The 25,186-nt window shown below is 41.5% G+C and overlaps 1 protein-coding gene across 2 annotated transcripts in view; it reads right to left on the bottom strand.

The window, feature by feature from the left end:
- The window catches only part of TSPAN1 (tetraspanin 1), a 38,869-nt gene continuing 13,683 nt past the window's right edge, over positions 1-25,186 (bottom strand). Inside the window, exons 1-8 of one of the 2 annotated variants that reach the window (XM_061632860.1) lie at positions 24,799-24,907; positions 23,125-23,189; positions 15,060-15,266; positions 13,442-13,516; positions 9,707-9,805; positions 8,256-8,393; positions 7,332-7,415; positions 1-920 (exon numbers count right to left, since the gene is read on the bottom strand). In XM_061632860.1, coding sequence (XP_061488844.1) covers positions 867-920; positions 7,332-7,415; positions 8,256-8,393; positions 9,707-9,805; positions 13,442-13,516; positions 15,060-15,266; positions 23,125-23,181 — 714 coding nt within the window. In that variant the 5' untranslated portion in view covers positions 23,182-23,189; positions 24,799-24,907 and the 3' untranslated portion in view covers positions 1-866. Of the gene's footprint in view, positions 921-7,331; positions 7,416-8,255; positions 8,394-9,706; positions 9,806-13,441; positions 13,517-15,059; positions 15,267-23,124; positions 23,190-24,798; positions 24,908-25,186 lie in introns of those variants that run through there. The other variant, XM_061632859.1, reaches the window with a different exon arrangement.

Below are 25,186 nucleotides of genomic sequence, written 5' to 3'. Positions count from 1 at the left end.
TTAATTAAAAAGTAGATTTTATTGCAATAGTCAAATGTGCAAAACAATATGATTTTGTAGTTAGATTATAAATTAAATTGTATCCACAAAGTGTAAAAAAATAGAGGGATAAGTCAACATACAGCAGAGTTTTTCATACGAGGGGCTCCGTTCAGGTAAAGCCAGCTCAACCAGATACCCATACAGATTTCGGTAAGTCACACTGAGCTTGCCGGGGGGTGAGGAACAGGAGAAAGCCATGCCCTACGTACTGACCTGCAGAGAGGGTTTGATTTATCATACACCACTCTTCATAGCCATAGTTTACAGCAGCTTATGGTCTTTCCTCATCTCCTATGTTGTGCTTGTATTTTTATGTCGTGGAGTAAAGGGAATTTTGATTTCTATTTGTATCACATATTGATGGAATTCTATTGCTTGCAAAGGAATACAACCAGAGCCTTTCAAAGCCATTAGCAGCATTCTGGGCCATTTACTCTCCTAGAGAAAGTTCACATACTGTATTTCAGGATGAAAGGTATCAAAGCCAGTGGAACCCCCACACACACACTCTACTATGGTAGAGGCCATTTTTAGAAGGCAGTGACACTGCCAGTTTCTCTTTTCTCCAGTCTTTGATTCAGTTATTACTGGTTTTCAACAAAAAAGCCCTTTGTGTTATTGCAAAAGCTTCATATCAAACCACTCTTCATTACTTCATTTATGTACACACTACAGATTCCAGCTCAGTACAGTCAGAGTTAATCGCATGGCATGCCTCAGGCCCAAGAAATGTCTGATTGATGTGGACACAGGTTAAGAAAAGGTTGCTATGTGCGCCATTCTCTTGCCTCCTGGCTGGTAATCCTCCTGGCCTTCTATCCCAGTCATTTCTCATCCAGGTGACAATAAAGGTACATCGCTACAGCCATTGCTGCAACCTGGAAACGGGGAAACAGAACAAAAAGCTTGAGTTTCTACTCATTTTGGCCAAGTGTTTTTTACAAGCATCACAGAACTAAAACAAGGGAAGGTAGCCCCTAAGTTCCTTGCATTCTTTATTACACTGGCGAGGAAGCAGGACAACTCTTTAAACAAAGACCTGGCATAGCCTTAAAAAGAAAATAATTGGTCAAATGTCCAGCTGTTATGAGATATCAAATATTGGGAATTTTTAATCTTTGATTCATCTTGGTGAACCAGAGTTTGAAAAGGCCTGCAACAGCAAAGATTCCTGGGAAACAGCCCCTCTGTGACCTCTGAGTACATATCTTGCAACGCCTGAAGGTATAGACTTCCTGACTCATGGAAATTTGGGATTTGTCACCCAGTAAGAATAGGCGCTCCTTTCAAACAAAGGAAATGTTTATGATAATCTAGGCCATCAGGATGCAACAGAATAGCCCCTTTCAAACTAGGAGGTGTTGTGCATAAACTCCTGTCAAACAAAGAAACTGTTTTACACAAGGATTATGATAATCTTAACCTTAAGGAATCATCAGGAATCTACAGCAGGGAGATCACACCTATCATCCGGGAATTTATCAGGAAATGAGTAGGTTCCCGTCTTCCTGATCACATTTACATTGGGTTTACTTTGGGGTCAGTTTTAGCTAGGAAAATATATAAAACATGAGGAGTGAGAAGGGGAGGTGGGTGCCTCTTCTGGAGGGCTCCAGCTGCTGCTTCACTTACCAACGTACTCTAACATCTTTGGGACAAATTGCAGAGCTCCAGAGCTAAGGATTGGGTGAGATCTTTCAAATCTAGCGCTGGTTACACAAGGGCAGAGCTTTTGGCTCATTGGACTAGATACGAAAGGTCTCTCTCAGTTTTAGGCTTGCAGCAACTCTCCAAGAAAGGTATATGCCACTATCTGGGTCTTTTTCTTTCCTTTTTTTCCCTTTCTGTGTGGGTGAGCTTAATGTGAAAGTGTTCATAGGGTTAGTCTCTTTGCTTTAGTCTATCCAGTGTTGTTGAATGAGTGAATGGATAATAGTTAGAAAGCTACTCATTGTTAACTGCAATTGTATACTGCAATATTTTTTTCCTTGTTCCTTCTCTTAATAAAACCACTCTTTATTTTACTTTCAGTGTATGTGTCGTTGGGTTAAGGGTAAATTTATACATGCTCTGGGGGTGACGTGCGGGTAACTCCAGCAAAAGATCCTGCTGCTCTCTTTTGGGAAAATTGGATTTCTAGTGAGCTCTGCTCATGAGGAAGTTCAAGGTCCCTTCGTAACAGCTGGTGGAGAATGCGGGCAGCAAGGGTGTGCTGGGACTTTAAAATAATGTGTGAAAATTCCAGCTACCTGGGGTACCGTGTAGTCAGTCCTGAATGCATGTAAATGTTCTTGTGTGCATGTGTCTGTATGTTTTCACTCTTTCCTCAAAGGTTAAGTGGGAGGTAAAGTGTGGTAATGCAAAGGTTTGAGTATTAAAAAGGTAAAAAGTTTTCCCTGAACAAACGCTGTTTTCCTTTTGTTCCCTGTTCCCTTCCTTGACGCACAGAAGTGATCGATTTGTGAATGATTGAGGGCAAACATTCACACTGAAATCGAGCACTTGGGTAAGGATAAATTAACCCATGAGACGCTGGTTTGTTCAGGATTAAATTTCTTTGGAAACTGGAGTTGTAGTTTCCAAAAACAGTGTTTTGTTCTTCCCTCCACTTCCGCAAGATCGGGGGTCTTTACAATTGGGATCAGAGTTCCTTAGAAATAGGATCTGATTATGGCCAGTTTGTGAAGACTAGACTTGCCTGGGGAAGATTAAAAATCCTGAGGACAAGAATCCATCCTGCAGGATTCCCTATTTTATGTACCTGTCCCTTTAATTTGGCTAAAAGTCCTTTAGCTTCCTGGCTTTTTGGCAGAGCTGGTGGCCAACAGAGCTGCTGAAAAATCAATCAAGCTGGGGAAACTAGGAAAAAACTTCGCATTACCTAGGAGTGGGTTTCTATGTGGTGTGTTTTCTAAAGGAAAGAGTCAGAAAACAGGGCAAAAGGTGTAGGATCACCTATGAGTGGGATTAAAAGGTTTTTGAAAAAGCAAGGTGATATTTCTGCCATTGAGCGATAGATTTCAAAGCGAGGAAATTGTAGTTTTGTGGGGGTAACTTTTCCAAGCTTGGATATTTGTCTAGAATAAGTTTTGCTTTTCATTATTTGTCAGTTATTTCTTATTTTGTAAATGTTAAATTTCTTTTTGATGTGGTTCTGGTTTTCGTTACTGCATATTGAGCCAGAATTGCAGAAAAGGGAAAGAGATTGGTTCCCCCCCCCGTTCTCTAGATCTAGCACAAATGTATTAAGCATACATCTTGAAATCAGGAGAAGATACTAGAGTTCCTTTTGTTTAGATTAGACCTGAACCTTTGGCTGTTGCTTGTAGATAAAAGCCTGGCACAGTTAGTTTTTCTGTCAGTGGCCAAAGGGACAAAATAAAGAAACAATAAAATTACTTTTGGAACTACTCTACCCATTTACCTGTATATAAAGGGAGGCAATTGTAAGTGCCAACTAAATTTGTATGTAGTGCCTTGTGGGTAGAGATGTTTTCCTCCCCCCCCCACACACACTTTTTGATAGGGAAAAGATACCCATGAATTAGCATAGAAAGGTTGTAAGTAAAATGAAGGACGGAAAAGTTGTAGGAAAGAAAAGGTAGGAATGCAATATGAAGGATTCTAGGAAATAAGTTATGTTGATGGTTGAGAAAGGATAGTTTGAGAAATATTGATTGATGGTAATAAGAAAGGGGGGAAAAGTGATGTGGTTCCTTTTTTCATCATTGTTGCCAGATTGTGGATTAGAACCTATACCTGTTTAAACTTTTGAACTTGGGTAAGAGAGGGAAAAATATTTGGAAGTCAACAACAAAACTTCTTGAAGGTTCTCTCATAAGAAAAAAATAAAACCTCTTCTTAAGGTGCTCCATCCCAGGTAATTGTTTTAAATTTGTCTGTGAAATGTATGATTTGCCCATTTTCTAGATAGGCAAAACTGAGGCCACCTTGCTGTTTAAACCTAATGTGATGCCCTCTTGTGACTAGGTAAAGTCAGTATCAAAAAGGGGACCAAAATGCAGAGCTTCCAGCCACAGCAATTTCTACCTCATATTAGAATTCACATTGGAAATTAATATTAGTTTGCTTCCAAAACAGAAACTCATCCCCAGATGCTCTTTGAATGAAAACGGACCAGGACGTTCAACAGGGAAATGCTTTCCTCATTGTCATACCTTGTGCATATAAATCACACTATTACTAATGAACTTTTTCCTTTTAAAATGATGTTCATAATTCTAACACATGTTAGTGCATTTATACCTTGACAGGTACTTACAGCAACTGCTCTACATACAGGATGAGCACCATTGGAACTCCCTGCTGATTTGGAACAGAACTTAATCTATTTGTGCCACTAACATTTCTTTGTTTTGTATTCCTAGCAAGAGGTATAAATCCTTTTTTCTCCAAGCACAGCACTAACAAAAGTCTTTGTTCAGACAGGAAAGCCCAATGGTTATAGGCATTGGACCAGTGGTAAAGACTCAGAAAACATGCATTCATACAGTGCACATAGAAAAGGAAAAGGCTAAGACAACCCTCCCCTTTTGAAGTTTGTTGTCTCAGGAAGATTCAGGAACAACAAATCAGCATTCTTAGGATAGCATAGTGAACTTCAGCCCTGGAAACCAAAGGGGAAAGCTTCAAAGGTCACTGTTGTTTGATTTAAGGGCACATATGCCCCCCACCTGAAAGCAATCCAACCAAATTGCAAGTATGTTGCAATTGGGCGGGTTTCTTTTTGTGATAGGTTGATGGGTCATCTTATTATGAAGGGGGGGTGCCCATGATGTAAGACACCCTGCTTTGCTTCCTCAAGATGGGTTGGAAGTCTGATCAGGTTTGGAGGGAAACAATGCCTGAACAGATTAATCCAACTAATAAAAGGTTGAAAAGTGCAAAAGCAGTGCAGGGTTACTTTTCTTTTTAAAAGAAAATGAAGCAAATGAGGATGCTGGAATTCTGGTGTCTCAGCATTAAACTGTCCAACTGTTGGGAAGTCAGAGTGGATTCAGATGCCTGGTGGCAGTTCTAAATTGGGGGCTTTTTGGAGGCATTTGTAAGATGTAGAACTCTACATATGGCCAGCAACAAGTAGAAAGTTTTCCAATTCCTAAATTGCCATCCAAACCAAAGAATAGATGACAGCAAAACCAAACTACTGTGTTCTTGGATCAACAGAACAACCTGCATTTTTGTTATGTTCCTGTCTACTTGGTACCATGATCTCCTGTGCTCCTGATTCAATGTCCTGCTTGATGTGTTTAACAGCTGTAAATATGAGGCAAGATGAAGCTTGCAGTGCTTCAATGTCACACGGGGGTTGATCTTTTGTTGTTGTTGCATTTCCAACATTCTCAACTACAGACTTAAGTCAGCGTTCACCTAACAGAAGCATTCAACTTTCTGATGAACTGTGTGTTAAAAGGCAACTTCATTCCAAGCTTGAAAGGCTGCTCTTGTCATAATCAATGTATAATGTAAATATTGAAAGCGGATTTGTATAAGTTTGTGTTGGGTCTTATAATGTTTAATGTTTGACTATTCAACCTTTACTTTCCTATTAATTGTGAATGCTATGATGAAGGGTAATTTATTGTTTATCTCTACTGCTTTCTCTAAAATATGAAGGAATGGTTTGCTCTAGTCTGTGTGGGGAAAGAATGTGTGCGTGTGAGACAACCGGTTGTCCAGTTAATGTGTGTCAAGCCAATGGATGCATGAGAATGTGTGTAATAATGAGCAATAGTATTTGTGCATCTTCATCAATTCTTCTTTAATGGATGTATTTGCAATATTTTAATTAGGAAGTGACTTTTCTTTTCAAGTCCCTCTTTGGACACTTCAAAAGATCCAATTATGCCCAGAGTATCATAATAGAATCATTCCAGTATCTCTAGGATATGGCCTTAAAGATGTACAGGGGTTGTTTTCACACACTACATTTCAGACACAATTGGGAACAGCTAAAAAGATGGGGGAACAAGCTATTTTACAGGTAAAGCATGAAAATCAAGCTATTACTGGAATTGCAGCCAAAATTAAAGACACATGGTAGGATGCATTGTTTGGATGGAGCCAAGATTCTTCTGGGGCTTTTGACTATTATGATGCATCCAATTGGGGTCATATTAATTGGACAGTGTGTGGCAATAATTGGAATGCGAGTTTTGATCAAATGGATGATATCCCAGGCTTGAAATGTGAGGAAGTTGGAGGAACGCATCAAGTTCCGGAACAACTTAACAAAGCGTTAATTACACGTGATTGAACACGCTAATTAATGAGGGGGGACTGTTATGAGGTATCAAATATTGGGAATTCAGTGTATGTGTCATTGGGTTAAGGGTAAATTTATACATGCTCTGGGGGTGACGTGCGGGTAACTCCAGCAAAAGATCCTGCTGCTCTCTTTTGGGGAATTTGGATTTCTAGTGAGCTCTACTCATGAGGAAGTTCAAGGTCCCTTTGTAACACAGCCTGCAATGTAAAACCAGAACACCTTCCATTTCAGGTTACAATTAGCTACCCTCCCTGCCCACCCATTAACAATCAATTTCCTCCATGTAAGAGAGCAACATCTCCTCCCACCTTCTTGGGTTCTTTCCCCAGACTAGAAGCAGCCACCATGATGCCAAGGAAGTCTGTCCAGCAGGGACAAAGGGAATTTTACAATCCCCACTCTCTACAATTTAATATTAACTTAGTAGTGGTTAAGGTGTTGGACTACGACCTGGGAGACCACAGTTTCAATCCCCACATACCCATGAAGCTCACTGGGTGACCTTGGGCCAGTCACTGCCTCTCAGCCTCATGAAAACCCTATCCATAGGGTCACCATAAGTCGGAATCGACTTGAAGGCAGTACATTTACATTTATTTAGGTTCACTAATTTCAGTGAGTCTATTCTGAGTAGGGTTGAATACAACCCTATATCTCTAGCTGTGAAGTAGTATCATGGTGCCTAGTGGGAATCAGATTACTTGCCACTTCACACTCTAAAATGGTTAAGGGTGAACAATCACTGGTGGCCTAAGGTCCAACAATCCTGCGACATGCCACCAAGAAAAGGAACCAAGTTTATGACATTGGTAACCTTTGGATGTTCAAGGAGCCACCAGATGCAATACTAGTATCAGGCAAAGGTTCTCATTGGTTGTGATTACATCTCATCATTGGGGGCAAATTACACAAAACCTTCAGTAAAGAGAAGGTCATCTTTCACAGACACCAGAGCACACCAGTGGAATAGCAGCAGCACAGATCAGTCCAGTCAACATACCTCCAGTACACAAATCCCAGCTGCTACTCCACCTACTACACCAGCATTCTTACGTATTTCAGACAGCAATTGAGGGAAGCAGCCCTAGGATTTTTTTAAAAAAAAAAAGAGAAAGGAAAATAAGTCACTTTGATTACAACACAGTCTATGATCAAACCACATATAAATTAGAAATGGACAGTAGTTCCCCTTGGAAGAATTTCATTGGGGCAGGGGTTATTGAGGTGGCTCAACTAGACTTCTATTTTGAAGAAATCCAGCCATCTGGCAAAATTCACTGCCCAAGGCAGAGGGAATTAATCTGCATGTAAAGCTGTGGAGTTCTCCGTGTGCCATCCAGGGCCAGCAATGTTTCTAGATTGCACTGGCACAAGATGGTTGCTGTATATGCTATGACCAGCTGTTGTATAAGACACCCTGGAGCAATCATGCAGGCACCATGTCCAGAGAAGACATGGGTGCTAAAGGGCATCAACCCATAATTATGTGTTTCAAACATTTATATCCTACCCTTCAAAAGCAAAATACACTGTTTAAAAATACACTGTTTAAAAATACATACAGCCCTTTAAACCGGCCATCACCTGTGCAAGGGAGATACAAAAGATCCACATAATAGTGATTTCCCCAGAAATCTCTTGCCCAAAATCCATAGGAAGTCCCCTAAATCTGCCACCAAGTTTAGATTTAGCTGGAATTCACCAAAATTTCTGTGTACAGTGCTTCCTCAGCAGTAATATTATCAGTTCATCAAAAGAGGCACCCAGTCTTCTTCTACCCAGATGAGTGTACTCCTCAATATATAGGCTCCACAAATACTCAGCATCTTCCCCAACATGCAAGAGTGAACAAGGGTCTTTCCTCTGGGATCCCTCCTTTCACACCAAAATATATTAAGAGAAAAAAGCTCATTTGTTTTCTTACCGTCACATTGCTTGCGAGGGCGATGGTACCGTTGCAAGGAGTCGTATCATCACAGCAGTATGCTGGATACTCTTGTTGTTTCTCAAAGTAGGGGGATCCAGTAAAGTCTGTGTAATTCGTTAAACCGCAACACTTCAACTAAGCAGGAAGAGGGATGTTTATTTACCACAGATAGTCTTTACAAGGCTATATCGCTTTAGTTTTTACCATCCCCACAACTGCTAGCTTGTTCTCCCCCACAACCTACCAAATGCTCTTCTAGCTCTAGTTAAGTGAAAATTGGTTATGTACTAATTGTCCCAGTGTCTCATCAGGTCAGCCTTTTCTGCAGGCCAGGCCAGGGCAACTCAGGCGTTATTCCTCTGAAAGACAAAGACTTTCTTCCAGCTTGGGGCATATCACTGCACAGCAGCTTTGAAAAGCAACACTAAATCTGCTTGTGGCTAAGGGGGTGCTTTAAGTTCTCATTGTTGGCACCAGTTGACAGTATGAAGAACAAGACAACACTGTTTCATTTTAGCTTCACCTCCAGTTCATGAGGAACAGAAGGCCACCCTTCTTTCTGGATAATATTGTCAGTAAAAATGTATTTTTCTAACCTCAGACAAGTGTTTCAATATTTGGTGCCCCAGAGGAGGCTCAGTGGAGGGATGTTACCCATGCTGCCAGCTTGCAAGGCTGAAGTCTTTTCAGAACATCCAGCAGTGTCAAGGCACTCAAAACAAAGATCCCAAAATGGCAACGTAGTGCAGTAAAAAGGGATCACACTGATGCTTTTAAAAAATAGCAGTCCAACAGCTTTTCCTCCTATAGTTACCAATTCCTCCAGTTTATTAATGCAGTGATCAGGCTGGGACAGCAGCCTGATCATTAGGAGATATAATAGGCCAAGATTCTTCCCTTGCTTGACCAGACTTTCCAGAGAACCCAGTTTGCGCCCAATAGTTCTTAAGTAATATCTCCCCCCTTTCCATGTATTCTCCAAGAAGACATATTCTGCTGCAATATTAAACCCATTACATCTTCCCTCAGCAGTCTTGGTGGACAGTTCTGGCCTCTTAATGGCAAGCTTTTAAAAACTGAAATTACTGTTCACCTTCAAAGTTGTTTCTCCAGCTTCTATCACTTACTAAACTTCACCTGTCCTGGACTACTTTGGGAGGAAGGGCAGGATAATACATACATACATATATACATAAATATGGCTGTTCTTCCCTAAATGCTCTGTTTGTTCCCTCTTCATCATTTGTGAATTAGAGCCAGACCCAGTAGTTCTAAAAGCCAGAGTGAGGCCAAGGACATTATCCCCTTTGGTACTGTTCAGGTTACTATATAAAAAAAAAATTAAATGGCACATGGGCTTACATACAAATCAAGAGGATTACCAACAACAACCAATCACTGCTGTTTTACCAGTATATAATCCCAAACTGTTATGTGGGTGAGCTTACATCACTCATTGTTAGGTTCCACACTTTAGTAATATCAGGAGAATGCCCATACTCTTTTTTCAACAACGGGGTCACTGATCCTTGAATTAACGTCTCTGCCTGGAAGGAGAAATGGACAACATGTCAGAACACACTGGTAGACTTATGGAACACTGAAGACCATACCACATTAGTTTTTGCCATCTCCATAATTGCTATCTTGTTCTTCCCTGCCCTTGCAACCTTCCAAATGCTGTTCTAGTTCTGTTTATAGTATTATATTTGTAAAACTACCCTTCATCTCTCAGGAGCCTAAGCCACTGTACAATTGAAAACAACAACAACAAAACAACAGGAACTATCACAGCAGACAGTACAAAATACACAATTTTACTTGATCATTTCTTCCCAGAGACAGAGTATTCAATTCTCCTTCTTGGGAATAGGCTCCATTAAACTCAATGGAATTTAAACACGCATAAACATGCACAGGATTGTACTGCATATATGCAATTACCTACATACTCCTTCTGTGAGGCGAAGTATAGGGCACACTTCCCACTATATAATGGAACTAGTGAGGCACTTTCTAAGTGGTGTTATCCTGTGTGGTTGGCGATGGCTCTCCCTCCCCCCACAAGAAAAAGAGTTCATTAGATCAGCCTTCTCAAACCTGGCTGAGGCTTATGGGAGTTGTAGTCCAAAACATATGGAGGGCACCAGGTCAAGGAAGGCTGATTTAGATGGGCGACGGGCTCTCTAACTTCTTTTGTCACAGGAATATGGTCTGTTTTTCTTTCCTACTTTTCTGGCAAATCCCACTGCTGCATGCAGTATGGATCCCTAACAGGAACGTTGTCCAATAAAAAAGATAGCCTGAATTCCTTTGCTAAAGAGCTAAATTTTAACTTCATATAAATGTGTTTTAACTAACCCCTATGCCTTAAAGGCCAAATAGCCATGTTTATTGTTTATGGACTTTCCCCATTCTTGGGGCTGGTTCACATGGGAGCTGAACTTTGGATTAAAGACACAGCTTTTTCCATTGAGATAGATTTGCAAGATTCACACTTCCTACCTTCCAGTCTGCTGTTTTCCATTCACACTAGTCGGCGTCCCTCTCAAAAGATTTAGTATCTGTGTTTCCTTTTGGCCCCACCCTCTAATTTTACATGTGTACTCCCCTCTGGTTCTCAGTTACTGGGCATGTGCAAAAGTTCTTCACCTGCGCAGTACTTCAACTACCTCCTGCCCCCAACCGCTTCTGGAAGTTTGACAGTTGAAAAGGAGTGGGGTCATCTGCCCCCCATTTCTCTGAGATCCCTTTTTTCCTCAGAGTAAATTTCCCCCCTTGCATTGAAAAAACAATTTGCAATCCCCATGACTGTTTGGGCTTCAAGACTGAAGCTGGGAGAGCACCTGGAGTGAAATTGACATGACACTGACTAGACCCCCCCCCCATTCCTAGTAAAACCCTTTATTCCTTTTTTTAATTATTCAGTTGGAGACAGGTTGTGTGTGTGTTTGAGAGAGAGAGAGAGAGAGAGAGAGAGAGAGAGAGAGAGAGAAGAGAGAGGGAGAGAGAAAGAGACTGTGCCTCCTGTCATATTGCTGGTAATTGGCAGATAGGTTTTGGGGAGATGTGGAGTTGGCTCAGGCTACCCCTGGAGTTGCTCCTTTCCCTCTCCACTGGAGTGGCCGTGGTGGCATGCAGCAAACTGGAAGGGAAAAGCAGCAGCTCGTGTGCAGCTGCCAAAGTTGTTAGCCTGGGTCATTAAAGTGATTTCAGCGGATCACATTTCTATTGCACCAGGGCATAGACAATGATGGCGCCAGATGCTTCACAGGCCAACATTCCCTTCCTGCAGATCGGCGGCACTGTGCGGGAAAGTTGTGGGGTTAGTTCAGCTTTGCTTTTGCAAAGCCTGAGGGAGTTTGGGTGGAAAGAGTTTGAACCGTGCCGAAGTTTAAAAAAGAAAGAACAGGAGTGAAGGAAGGTAGTTTACTGGGAGAGAAAGGGGAGAAAGAAAGGAGGGCTGCAGCAGTTCAGGAGCAGTTAGTCGGAAGTTGCTTGTTAAGCTGACAGAAACAAAATGGAATTCATGGAGAGTTTAGCGAGTGGAGAAAGGGGAGTATCTGAAAGAGACGATCCACCCCCTAGCAAAAAATATTGGTGCAAAGCACCTACATGGGAGTAACGCTGTGAATTGGAGATGGTTTTTCCTTCACTTTTCACATTATCCCCAGATTGGTTTAATGCAGATTTAAAGGGGAAAACTGTATCCTAGCTTTTCTTTACCTGCAACGTCATGTGAACCCTGCTACTTAAACGGGGGTGCAAGTAGCAACGATTGCACAGTAACTCGCTGTGTGAATCAGCCCTTGCTATCACATGGGGTGGGGTGGGGTGGGAAAGGCTCCAAACCTTCCCTGCCTTACCTCCCCACACTCCCCCTCATCCAATGCAATTTTAGGACAGCCAGGTTCACTTCCAATACTGGAGCCAGACTGAAACAAAACTGCCTGAAGAAGACACAAACAAGGGAAGGGGGGCATTCAGTTCCCCACATGATATTAAAGTTAGGCCCAGCCACCCTCCATTTTATACCCTAATAAACATGGCTGTCCAGCTGCATCTAGTTGGGCACTGAGGCACTGGATAGAACTAGAGCAAAATGGTAAAACTAAAATGTGTAATTCAAGATGACAAAATGTAGCTCTTTAGCAAGGAATTCAGCCTATCCTACCTATGGATTAACAACTCCTTTATTAGCCCGGGAGGCAGGCCAGTTACAACGTGACATTTACCAGAAAAAGCAGGAACTGAAAACAGATTGTTCCGACAAGGGAGACTGAAGTGCAAACATTAAACAGTGAAAAGCAAAGCTGGCATTTGACTCTTTATTTAAATTTAAGTTATATATACACCTAGCTTGTTTCTAGAAAGATGAAGGACCAAACTAGGAGGAGCAATTCCTTCTCATAGGCTAAGAGAATCCTTTTACTTCCCCCCCTCCTTATATATATTTAAATTTCTCAATAAATAAATGGGAGAGTCTCTTTGTCTTGCCATGTTACCCCAACCTAAAAATTCCAACCCATTTCATACATTAAAATCATTAGAACTAGATCAAATATTTGAGTGGATGAAGTTTAATGCTTCCAAATGCAACACACAAAAGCCATTAAATTGTAACAAAGTATAAAACATTAATGCAGGGCTTCTGCTCCATTTGGTAAGTCTTTCAAGAAAGTTTGGCTTGATTTACTCTTTGTAGAGTTTCTCAATCAAAAAAATTTCCTTAGAGGAACCATGTGGTACAGTGGTTAGAGTGTTGTTCTACGACTCTGAGAAACCAGGGTTCAAATATCCACTCAGCCATGAAGCTCACCGGGTGACCTTCAGCCAATCACTGTCTCTCAGCCTAACCTACCTCACAGGGTTGTTGTGAGGGTAAAATGGGGAATGGAAGAACCATATGTGCAACCTTGAGTTCTGTGAAGGAAATGTGGCATATAAATGTAACCATGATTTTTTTAAAAAAAGTACTATATAGCATTCTTTACAACAGAGGCTAAAATGTAGGGGTTTTGTCAATATTGAAAGCCTACTACTCAAAGAGGGAGACTTGGCATGTTTGCATCTATTCTGAGACATATAAAATCAGTTAAACTAGATGCTTCTACAACTTAAGACAGTGACTTCAAGACTAAGCAACTTATCCCAAACTCATCCCTCTACTCTCTGTTACTTACAATTGATGTGAAGGCTAGTGCCAACACTGCAGCAGCAACTTCAATTATGAAGATGATCAGGACAATTGAGAAGAACTGGGAAGAGAGATAACACAGGGTCAGATCGTTTATACCGCAAAGCATCAAATAGAAGAACAGGGCAAGGACTGTTTGGATCACTTGAACAAGTGTCCTCTACAGCTATCCTATCTGATTCAGATTCAGATTATGAGTCTGAATCAATCTGCAAGTGGGACAAAGAGGGACTGTCAACAGAATGTTCTAGTGGGGATTTTCCACAGCTCTGGGCTTCTTTATATGGTGGGATGGAACATAGACTGGATCTTCCAAAGGAAAGAGAGACTCGAGACTCAAGCCTCCCCATCAAATCTCAGTCTGGCTTCCTAGATCCTTAAGCATACTGAAAGACATTTTCATTTCAGTCCAGTGGTTTCACTGCACGCCATCCTGGTCTCTCTCAGGTTACTTTAGAACATATGCATAGCAACAAGTTCCTCACTGGAAGAAAAGGCTGAATATGCACAAGTCTGTTTCCTCATAGCAAGAAGAGGCAGGAAGGGGGAACATGAAAACAATTCCAAGTATCACCACAGATGTAACTGAAAATAGGCAATCACGTACTTTCAAAGATAGACACAGGTTTAAAAAGTTATAACAGAAGAGTTTTACACTCCTGTCATGACAGGAACAAAATGACCAGAGAACTTGCACTTCTCTTTGCCTAGAAGTTATTTGACTGGGAAACAAGATTAGCATCTACAAGGGATAGCTGAAAGCCTGTTTTGTTGTTTACACCCAAGAGCAACCTGGGTCATTATCAGACCCAGAATGAATAAAATGTAAAGTTCAGGACAACAGGTGACAGGAATTTTCTTGGGGAAAGGCCGTACTTCAGTGGTAGAGCACATGCTTTGCATGCCAAAAGTCCCAGGTTCAATCTCCAGGATCTCCAGATAGGACTCCACATCTGAAACCTTAGAGAGCCACTACACTGTTATGTAGACAATACTGAGCTAGATGGACCAGTGGTCTGGCTCAGTCCAAGGCTGCTTCCTGTGTTCCTGTGAACTAGATGTGCTCCATCAGTGCTTCCTATGCTCCCATTTCTATAAAAGATGGCTTGTCATTTGCATAAACATTCAGAAATCAAGTCAATCAACAAGCTTTCCTAAATAAGAGCATAAAATGTATTATTATTTGTTTATTTTAAAAATTTATATGTAGCTTACTTACAGTCATCTCTACGTAGTGAAATCTAGGTACCACCCTGAATAGAGGCATGAGTGAAATTAGGCCATTTAAGAAACTCTATTGATGGGTAACTTATTTGATGGCTCAGGATTCCTTCCTTCTTTCATGAGTCAAGCATTAAGACATGTTGGCTAACCTATGGCCCTCCAGATGTTGCTGGACACCCCTCGTCATTAGCCATGCTGGTTGGGTCTAGTGAGAGTCGGGTGTCCAACAACAGGATAACCATCCCTGCTTTAAGAGGACAGCTTTCCATTTATTATACTCACTTCTCAAATTTATCACCAAGCACTTTCACCACACGCAACACACAACAAGAAACATCTGCAGCAGACGAGATAGAAAATGATCGGTGTTGGTATTTTACCATGATTAGAAGGCACTTGCTCTCTTTCTGTGCTCCACAGCATCCTAGAAAGCCCAACACAAACAGGACAGCTCCAAGGGCAATAAGAAGATAACCCACATTCACAAACTGCAAGATACTAGAGGACAAAGAGCCAAATATGTTGAGGAAGGAGCCACTGTCAACAGTGACCCAGATCCCAATGCCTAAGAGTGTTGCTCCGCCAAGCTAGGAAAGAAAATAAGAGAATTATTTCAAAATATATGTATTCGGGACACACAGAGAGACCCACAATTACTACACTTTAGCTCAGGCCTACACAACATACGACTCACCTAGCTGAAAACAGCTCACTAAGCTACATCTTGTGGCCTGCCAGACAAGATGCTGGACAGCTTCCCCTACACCCCATTTTTGAAGTCCCAGGCAGGCAACAGAAAAGGAGGTCTATTGAACTGAATATAAAGCAGGTTTTCAGATGAAAGGCTCCATTTGCCTTAGCAAGGCACAAGGTTTGCAGGTCTGCTATATCTCCCGAACTGCACAAATTAGTGGAGGGGATGTTTACAACTATTATTAGCCAAAAGACTTTACAAAATAATAGCTGTCATTTGAAGCTTCTTTTTTTTAAAGTGATATACCTCTCAGAATATATTAAGAAATGCAAGTCAGCCATCAGCAAGGTGGTAGCAATAGTACAAGTCATCTCCTACCAAGGAGTGAGAATTTTTTTATTATTAACAAAACAAATTGCTATCAAAACTTTGTGAATGTTTAGGAATACAATTATGAATATCAGCAGTAATTCTCATGTTTAGGGCATTTTCTTTTTCTTTCTTTCTCTGTTTTCTTTTTTTGGCTCTCATTCACAGGAATGTCCAGTCATAATGCAGGAGGTCAGGAGTCAGCATGAGTTTTGGCTTTTGTTTCATATAATGGTATCAGAACATTGTTAATCTTTATCCATACCTTAAGACTATGCTGGAGATTTGTGGATATCACACAGTTCCTTAAAAGAGTTAATAGCAATTACACATTGGGACCACAGTCCTGGGATAGTGTGTGTGTGTGGTATCTCTATAGGTTGTTTCCAATGTAGCGCTAAGTCAGGGTCCTGTCAACACAAAGATCACCATGAGTGCAATGGGATGTCCCCTGGCATGCCCCCTAAATCTGTTCTAGGGGTTCCCCAACCCTCCACAGCAGATAGGAGGGTGAGGGTGCATGGGGGAAGAAGAGGGGAAGACATCCTGTTGCGCTAATGGTAATCCTTGCACTGACAGGACACATTAGTAGAATACCACCCTATGTTTTCCCCTGTGAAGTAGAAAGCAAATTCGGAGAAGTGGCATGGACAAAAATTACTTCCCTACCCGCAATACCAGAATCCTAATAATTTGTATGCTTGTTAGCTATTTTGCTTCTTTTTTTAAAAAGAAAATAGAACATCCTGACCACAGATCTCCCCTATCTCTTCCATCTTTAACATGTCTAGTGAATATGTAAGCAGCCTTGGGTTTCATGAAAAGAAAGGCAGGGTATAAATGTAATAAATAAATAAATAAATAAATAAATAAGTATGGGGACAAACTGCAAGCATCCATTTGGCTTAGAAGCTCATTGAACTCTAGGAACCAGAGAACAAGCAAATACATTGTATTTTTGGGGGGTGGGGGAGCAGAGAGGGATACAAAAACTTATCATTTGATATGGTCTACACGTTATTTACACAATTTCTGCACATACAGTACCTCTGCAGAAAATACAAAACAAATGCAAAAAAGGGAAACAGTCCAAACTACAGCATCATTTCCTCACTTCATCCCAATTTAGGACATTTGCACATAAATACATAAAATATTAACTATATTAATTGAAAGGGAAATATGTTGTTACGCATTTAGGTTTTATATTACCTTATTTTTTTTATAAATCACCCTGTGACCATTGGTGAAGGGCTGTGTAGAAAAAGCTTAATATATAAGATTAATAAATACTAGTGCAGATGTGCTGAAAGGATTGGAGCCTTAGTGGGAAAAGCAAGTAAAGCACACCATGCCTTTGGACGCTAGAAGCCACACCTGGAGTCCCTGCACCCAAGCCTCCAACATACGCCATGTTTATGTTTTCATCTCTTCTTCCTTATCTGTATCAACCAGAAACTCAACCATTTTTCACAGAACAAATGATTTTAGGAATTGAGGTGGTAATCCAACACCCATCACACACACATGCTCCAAATTCTATTGCATATACTAAAATTATGGACAAGTGAAGCACATATCTAGCTCACCTCACTGCAGAAAGGTTTTTTTTTTTTACCTAATCCATATTAACCAGAAAGACAATTATCTTTCTTCTCAGTGACAGATAATTCTATTTCTCTCATACATGTATTTTGGCAATAATCACCAGAGCTCACACTATGACTGCACGCTCCAGTCTCATGACATACTTCTACTTCCTACAGTTAGGGACTTTTTCTGTTTGTGATTCTATAGAAAAGAGACTGACGCCCACTGACAGTCAAATATGCACATAACCCTAACAAGTCTTCTAGCTGGAAACTTGATATCCATCTCTAGTCCAGTTTCAGCACTAAATGTCACCAATAAGAAACCCCACTTTGACCACATCAGACCCGTTATTTCTAAGAAAAGAAGCCTGACCTGTTCCAACATTATCAGAGACCTGGTAAGGTTCTTTGGATGTATGGGTACAAGGTATCTGTACTGGCAAATGGTCATTCAAATAATTGTAGCAATTGCCGCAACCATGTTGAGAGAGTCACACAACTCGATGAGAAAAAAAGCTGGATACACTGGGGGGAAAGGGGAGTTTTTCAAAGGTCAGCATGACAGTTTCTGAACACACCCTTGTGCCTAGTCACTGAACCTGACTGAAACTGAGAGCAAGCAGTGTATTATTCCTTGACTGTTGAGTGTCCTTATCTGACTAGCCAGTGTTGGCTGCAATCCTATATCTATCTAACTGGGAGCAAACCCCACTAAACAGTTCTGGACACCACACTTTAAGAAGGATGCGGACAAACTGGAACATGTTCAGAGGAGGGTAATAGGGATGATCAGGGGACTGGAAACAAAGCCCTATGAAGTGATTCTGAAAGAACTAGGCATGTTTAGCTTTGAGAAGACTGAGGGTAAAATACAATAGCACAGGTTGACACACAGAGGAGGGCCAGGATCTCTTCTCGATCATCCCAGACATGGAATAATGGGCTCAACTTACAGGAAGCCAGATTTCAATTGAACATCAGGAAAAACTTTCTCTTTGAGTGGTATGGCAATGGAATCAATGACCTAGGGAGGTGGTGGGTTTTCCAACAATGGAAGCATTTAAGAGGCAGCCACCTGTTTGGTATGCTTTAAGTTGGATTCCTGCATAGAGCAGGGGGTTGGATTTGACAGCCTTATAGGCCCCTTCCAACTCTACTATTTTATTATTCTAAACTCAGTGGGAGTCACTTCTTACTAGACATGTATAGGATTGTGCTGTTAGTGGCTTAACAAGGATAATCATCTCCTTTTGACTACAGAGACCCAGACTAATTCAAAGTTTAGAATTAGACAGGACTCCTGTACTTGCAATAGCTGTGTAGAATATGACACTTCTGCAGGTGCAGCTTCTTACAACTGCATGACAAGGTGCACTTTGCCCCAAACTTCTATTCTACAATCATGTTTGTAAATCATTTGTAATAATCCCAAAGTCTCTCGGATTCAACAACATACGATGCAGAAGAGTCAACACAACAAGAATCTTTATACACTTCCTGATTCTCTCTTTAGGTAGGGAAGGCTTTATCAGAAACTAGTTACCAAGAATTCCATCCCAGTCCATTGTTTATTTAAAAAGGTGAACTATGCATTTGGCACCATACAGAAACCTTTCCAAGAGGTTCAAAGCAATTATCCTTGATCAGAACTGCCAGTTTTGTTTGCCCTCAAATAAAAGGGCAAGGCAGGCATTGATTCAGCACACATTGAAGTACAGGTACCAGGCTGGACAGCGTTCATGGAGGGGGAGGAAGAATCAAGCCAGTTCAGTAGCCTCCCACTGGACTTTTCATGATTGTCCTTTAGCCAAGGAGAAACAGCCAGAGATTAGTTGGTACTTTTGAATTGACAGAACTATCGTAGGAACAGCTTGAATTACTGTGACTAATAGGAGGCTGCCCCATTGCCAGCTATCACCAAGAACCTACTACTGTACTGCTGCCACCACCATCACTGGGCACCCAGACCCAAGAGGAACTGGTAGGGAGGAAAGTCTCAAGCCAACTCAGTCACTGCCACCAAGCCAGCTCTACCGCTCTTTCAAGCCTCAAAGCCTCCACAGCAGCCAAGACACAATAGGACAAAGTGGGAAAGTCAACAGACTGCTCTTCCAGCATGTGGAAGCACCACCTATCAGTCATTTCTTCCTAGGCTCTTTCAAGCCTCGCTAGGCAAAGTTCAGAGCTCCCTTCCAAACTCCTATGATCTGGCTTAGTTAACACCAGGCAGGGTTGGGTCACAGGAATGACTGGCAGCAGTTGGCAGTGAACAAGCAGTGGCAACAAAACGTGGGAGGTTCTTGCTGGCGCATGACCAGACAATTCAACCCCCCCACACACTTCTTTCATTTCATTACTTCCTCCCTACCAGCTTCTCCCACCGTCAAAATGCAAAACAACAACAACACCCAAACGCATATAAAATAAACAAGGTACAAAGCAGAGCCAGTAAGGGATGTGGAGCCAGCAGAGTGTCTGAGAGGCTGCACCTGGCCCCTCAGGCCTGAAATTCCTCACCACTACACTTTACTAGAGCAGTGCCTACTTTACCACTTGCCAATGTTCACATGGACAGTTTAGGATCAGGGGAGCATTGCATTTAAATAAACAGGTACCTTGCTTCCTTCACTTCCCCTCATCTCTCAACAATGACTGAACCTAAAATTCCTAACAATTAGTTAAAATTGAATTACCTGTTTCATGTTAACATGGCTTCAGAGTCCTGGAGCCTCCCCCTCCTACAGCTGTTTGGAATCCTACTCTCTATAGAGCCAGTGTGGTGGAGCGGTTAGAATGCTGGACTAGGACTAGGGTGGCCTGGGTTCAAACCCCTGCTGAACCATGAAGCTCACTGGGGCCAGTCAAGTCAATTTATTGCTGTCTGGCCATAGGCCTCAGACCAAAAATACACTTTAAAAACAAGTAAAATCATGAATGTTATTATTATTACATACAATACCTTTATAAATAAAACCTAGGTGGCGAACCCTAAATCGACTAAATATTTCCTTCGCAACTTCTGTGCTGCTGGGGCCAGTCATTCTCTCTCAGCCTAAGCTACCTCACAGGGATGTTGTGAGGATAAAATATTTGGTTGTTATCTGTTTTGTACACCGCCCAGAGAGCTACTAGCTATGGGCGGTCTAAAAATGAAACAAATAAAATAAAAATAAAATAAATTTGGTTGGGGGAAACCATGTATGCCATCCTGAGCTCATTGGGATGAAGGGCAAAATAAAAACTTAATAAAAATGAGTAAGAACAGAGTTCAGATTGCTTCTCAGCTATTCTCATGTATTTCTACTTGAAGGTCTTGAGCAAAGTAATAAAATGTGCATCCATCAGACCAATTAAAGTCAGCCAGAGCCAAGTTAAAGCCTTCAGATTGCATGAACTGTTAATGCATGCAAGGGGAGGGTGCCAAGCTCTGCCCAACCCCATCCAATTGATCAGTGCCTGAACAGAGCCCCTACTTATATACAGTTGAACACACAGCAGACTCTGTCCACGTGATTAGGAACCTGATCCCCGTGGGTTGGTGGTTCCCAAGTTCAGATAATTGGTCAGCTGCCTGCTTTGGATGGGGTTGTACTCCATCTGAAAGAGTAGGGTCGTAGTCTGGGGATGCTCCTGGATCCATCTTTGTCACTAGAGGCCCAGGTGACTTCAGTGGTTAGGAGTGCCTTTCACCAGCTTCAGCTGGTAAAACAGTTGTGGATATTTCTAGACTGGGATAGCCTGATCACTCTTGTCCATGGTCTGGTAATGTCCAGGCTGGATTACTGTAATGCACTCTATGTGGGGCTGCCTCTGAGGCTGGTCTGGAAGCTACAGCTGGTACAAAATGCAGTGGTGTGACTGCTCACTGGTACAGGATATCACCAACATCTTACCTCCCCTGCTGAAAGAATTGCACTGGCTGCCTATTAGCTACCAGGCCAAGTTCAAGGTTCTAGCTTTGGTGTACAAAACCCTATGCAGCTTGGGACCAGGATACCTGAAAGACTGTCTTATCCCTTATATACCCAGTTGATCACTGTGCTCTGCAGCTGAGGATGCTCTGCAGATGAGGACCATCTTATGAGGACGTCCGTTCAGCACAACATAGGAAGCTGACCTTTAGTGTTGTGGCATTGACACTTTGTCTAATATTTACGGGGAGGGAATTCCAAGCACCATCTCTGTTATCTTTTCGGTGCCTACTGAAGACCTTCCTCTTTCAACAAGCCTTTTAACTACAGATTTTATCCCAGTCTGCTTTTGTGTTGGAATTGCTTTTAAGATGTTTTAACATTGTTTTTTAAAGATGTTTTTAATTATGTTTTGTTTTAATATGTTTCAAAGTCTTTTAATATGTTTTTAAAGATGTTTTGAAGTGCTTTTAGTGTTTTTATTTGCTGCCCTGGGCTCCTTCTGGGAGGAAGGGTGAGATATAAATATAACAATCAATCAATAAAATACCAGACTTCCTTGAGAGTGTTGCCATAGTGGCATCAGTGGAGCATGTAGGAGAATGGTACATGGCTTGTTGAAACAATATTAACAGGGCAAGCATGAAACCAACATAATGCCCACCGAAACTACAAAACCCACTCAGCTTGTCCAGAGACAAGCAAGAAGTATGTGAATACATTTTAATGAGTACTTTGGTTTGCATCATGATTGTACTCAGGTTACCCATTAACATTTTGTGGGCTTGGCCTGCCTTCACATAAAGGCACTGCCATCATCCGGGTTAATAAATCCAACAGAATCTTGTGACACTGTATCAATTTGTCCCATGGGTGTGGCAGCTGTAGAGAGCAGCCAAAGTCAGAGGACATTTCCTGTAAGCCAACCCTAGCATTAAGTAACAGTAGAAGATTAATCCATGAGCCAACACAGCTGTAACTAACTTATGTGAACAATCTAGCTTCACTGAATATGCTGTGCAAGACACTAGAAGCCATAGTGTACTAGTTTCAACACAGAATCAGAAGAAGCCAGCAGGTCATGCAATACAGCCTCTAGAGATGTTTTCCATGAGATAAAGGGCACAGCCAGGTGAGTCAGCGGGAGATTCACAAATGGCTCTCTCACATTTTAAAAAAAAATGTAAATGAAGCCACCAGCAGGAGGAACAGATCTGATTTGGAATGCAGCACTGAAGGGGAGAGCTTTTAAACCCTTTTCATCTATGTCATTTCCCCCCAGTTAGTGTCCCTCTCCCACATCTCAAGCTGTTATTTGGCTTCCAGAAGAAAACATACAGATATCCGTATGGTAATTCTAACCTCCTACTTTATGTAGTTGTGCTCTAATATTATTCACATGCTGTGTTTGTGGTGAGCTCATTGGTATCTCTCAGATACAACATTTGTAGTTAATGTCTTTATAGTCCTCTAGTGGAGTTAAGAGTTTGTAAGAACTCAATAGGCAAAGGATCACTAGAGGTCAGTTGTTTAGATACAGTCATAACATGCATTGTGTTAACAAATTATAGGAGAAAACCAATTATTTCTTATATAAGTTCTGTACAATTTAGGACTGTTCTGCAGAATCCAGATCCTTCTGTTTGGGGACCATATCACAGCCCAGTGCTAAGCCTGTTTAGTCAGAGGTAAATATCTTCACGATTGCTGCCTATACTACATTTTGTCTCAAGATTATTAAATATACACAAACATAGGTCCTTTAGTAGAGTTACCTATAAAGAAAAGCTAGACATCTTATAGGGTTGGCCTTACCAAGTAATAGTTTTACAAGGAGACTGATTACCTTGTTAGTATAGAAAAAAAGTTAAGTACTTACAACAATAGCCAGGTTAAATAAGACCATCATGACCTTCAAGAAAGTGAAGCAGCTCATCTTGATAGCTATAAAGAATTTGAGAAGTTAATTAACTACAACTCAAACAACACTTTAAGAGACCCAAACTCAGCTCATGTTCCAGACATTTGGGCACAACCCTAAACAGATTTACTAGGCATTCTCACTGGGAGATTCAGTATAGTAGGCATGCTCTGAATTGCACCTTCAGAAGCAGATGGTTGGGCAATGTTCACATTGCTTGTGATGCCACATATAAAGAGGGGGAGTGGGGAAATACAAAACTTATGCAAGAGTACAAAAAGAGGGATCCGTGTCATCCAACACCATCCCCCCAAAAGGAAACCATGCTCCTCTTCAGCTCTGCCTTGAACCAAATTAAATTCTCTTTTACACAGAAGTTTCAGTTAACACCCTACCCACTACATTCTACAGAGAATCTCCCCTCGCTGGATCATCACCTTGTAGTGGTGACTGGGCTTGCATGCTTCAATGAACCCTGTGAGCGATGCCGTCAGGAGTCATGTACTCCCAACAGGGTCACCCATGGCGGTAAGGTCAAGAGAGAGAAACCAGACAAAGAATGACCCAAGAAAGTCCTCAATGGCAGAACAGGCGGAGGATAACAATGTGTATGTTACAACGGCTGTGAAGGCGGATGAAGGCTGCAGCAGACAAAGGACCTCCAATCGTCATGGTACCCATGCCATTGGATCAAAGCCTTTTTCTGTCAAGATTGTGTGTTGATCATGGTGCACCGATCTCCCCACATAAAACAAATTCACGCACAGGCGTCTTCCATAACAAAAGTCCCATGGCAATTGGCAAATGACAACGAGGGCAGGACTGTGAAATCCAGAAACTCCTAATGGTCTGGTACATCGGCGGTGGGTACAGATTCAGACGGATCCATTGTTAAAGACTATATTTTGGAAGACAATCTTACTCGGTCACGAGTGATCGCCAAGAAGACAGAGAATCTGAGGGGCACTTTGTTGTACCAGGGAAATAAAAAAGCAAGCAGACCAGAAAGAGGACTTCAGGCATCTCTGCCCCAACCCAGAGGCTTCAGCAGCCCTTGCTCTTGGGGCGCTTTAAGGGATGGGAGCAGCTGATACCATCCGGCCAGGGCAGCAGTTGTGGAAATACAAACACTTGGGGGACTGGAGAGAAGAACCTGAAAGAGATCTCCGCACCCCCCCCAAAAAAGTAAGTTCACTTTGCCAACCCAAACTTTGAGGGGATGAGAACAAGGAGCCACAAGATATCATAATTTGATACCATCAACAGTACTTAGTATTCCTGATCTATCAGAATGATCTGTATAGAAGCCTGATTTTTCTTTTGTTACTGTGAACTATATTGGTTAAAGTTGTAGCCTAACAAACACTGTAGTCTCAATCTTAATAACAGACCATTTGTCCTCTTCACATCCTTCTGTAATTTTTGTTGACGAATTCAACGAGGAATAACACAGAAACAAGCCACCCTCAAATAAACTTTCTGTTTGAAAGAAAGAGGCATGAAACTTCTTCGCAATCTGCTGCCAGCAAACACAAATTAAAAGCCAGATGTGATTCTTAAATACATCAATCCCCTTCTTCAATAAGGAAATAATCTTTACAGCCAAAGAAATTCCATAAACACAAGACTCACCTTAAAGGCAACAATCTACGCCAGAAAAAAACCCTGAAAAACTCTTACTATCTTCCCAGCAGGCAAGGCAATCAACTTCTTAAGTAAAGTAAAGCAGCTGCTGTTTCAGCCTATAAGAAATATATCTTCAGCCTATAAGAAGTATCCCTTTTTCAGTCCAATCAAATCTCTTTAAGGGCAAAGGCCACACCTCACCAACGCTTAAAAAAAAAAGCAATAGGGAATAGACCACTTTTCTTTATTCTTTACTGCCCCCTAGTGGTTTAGGTGCATATGTATTCATTGATAAGTACTTTTTATTTATTTTTGCACATGCACACAGCACATACATGTGCACCAAGGGCAAGGCAATTCCAGCACCTGGAAATGTGTGTGTGCAATCGCACAG

The sequence above is a fragment of the Rhineura floridana genome, chromosome 6, assembly GCF_030035675.1.
Source record: "Rhineura floridana isolate rRhiFlo1 chromosome 6, rRhiFlo1.hap2, whole genome shotgun sequence".
Lineage (NCBI taxonomy): Eukaryota > Metazoa > Chordata > Lepidosauria > Squamata > Rhineuridae > Rhineura > Rhineura floridana.
This window is presented reverse-complemented; position numbering and strand designations above follow the sequence as displayed.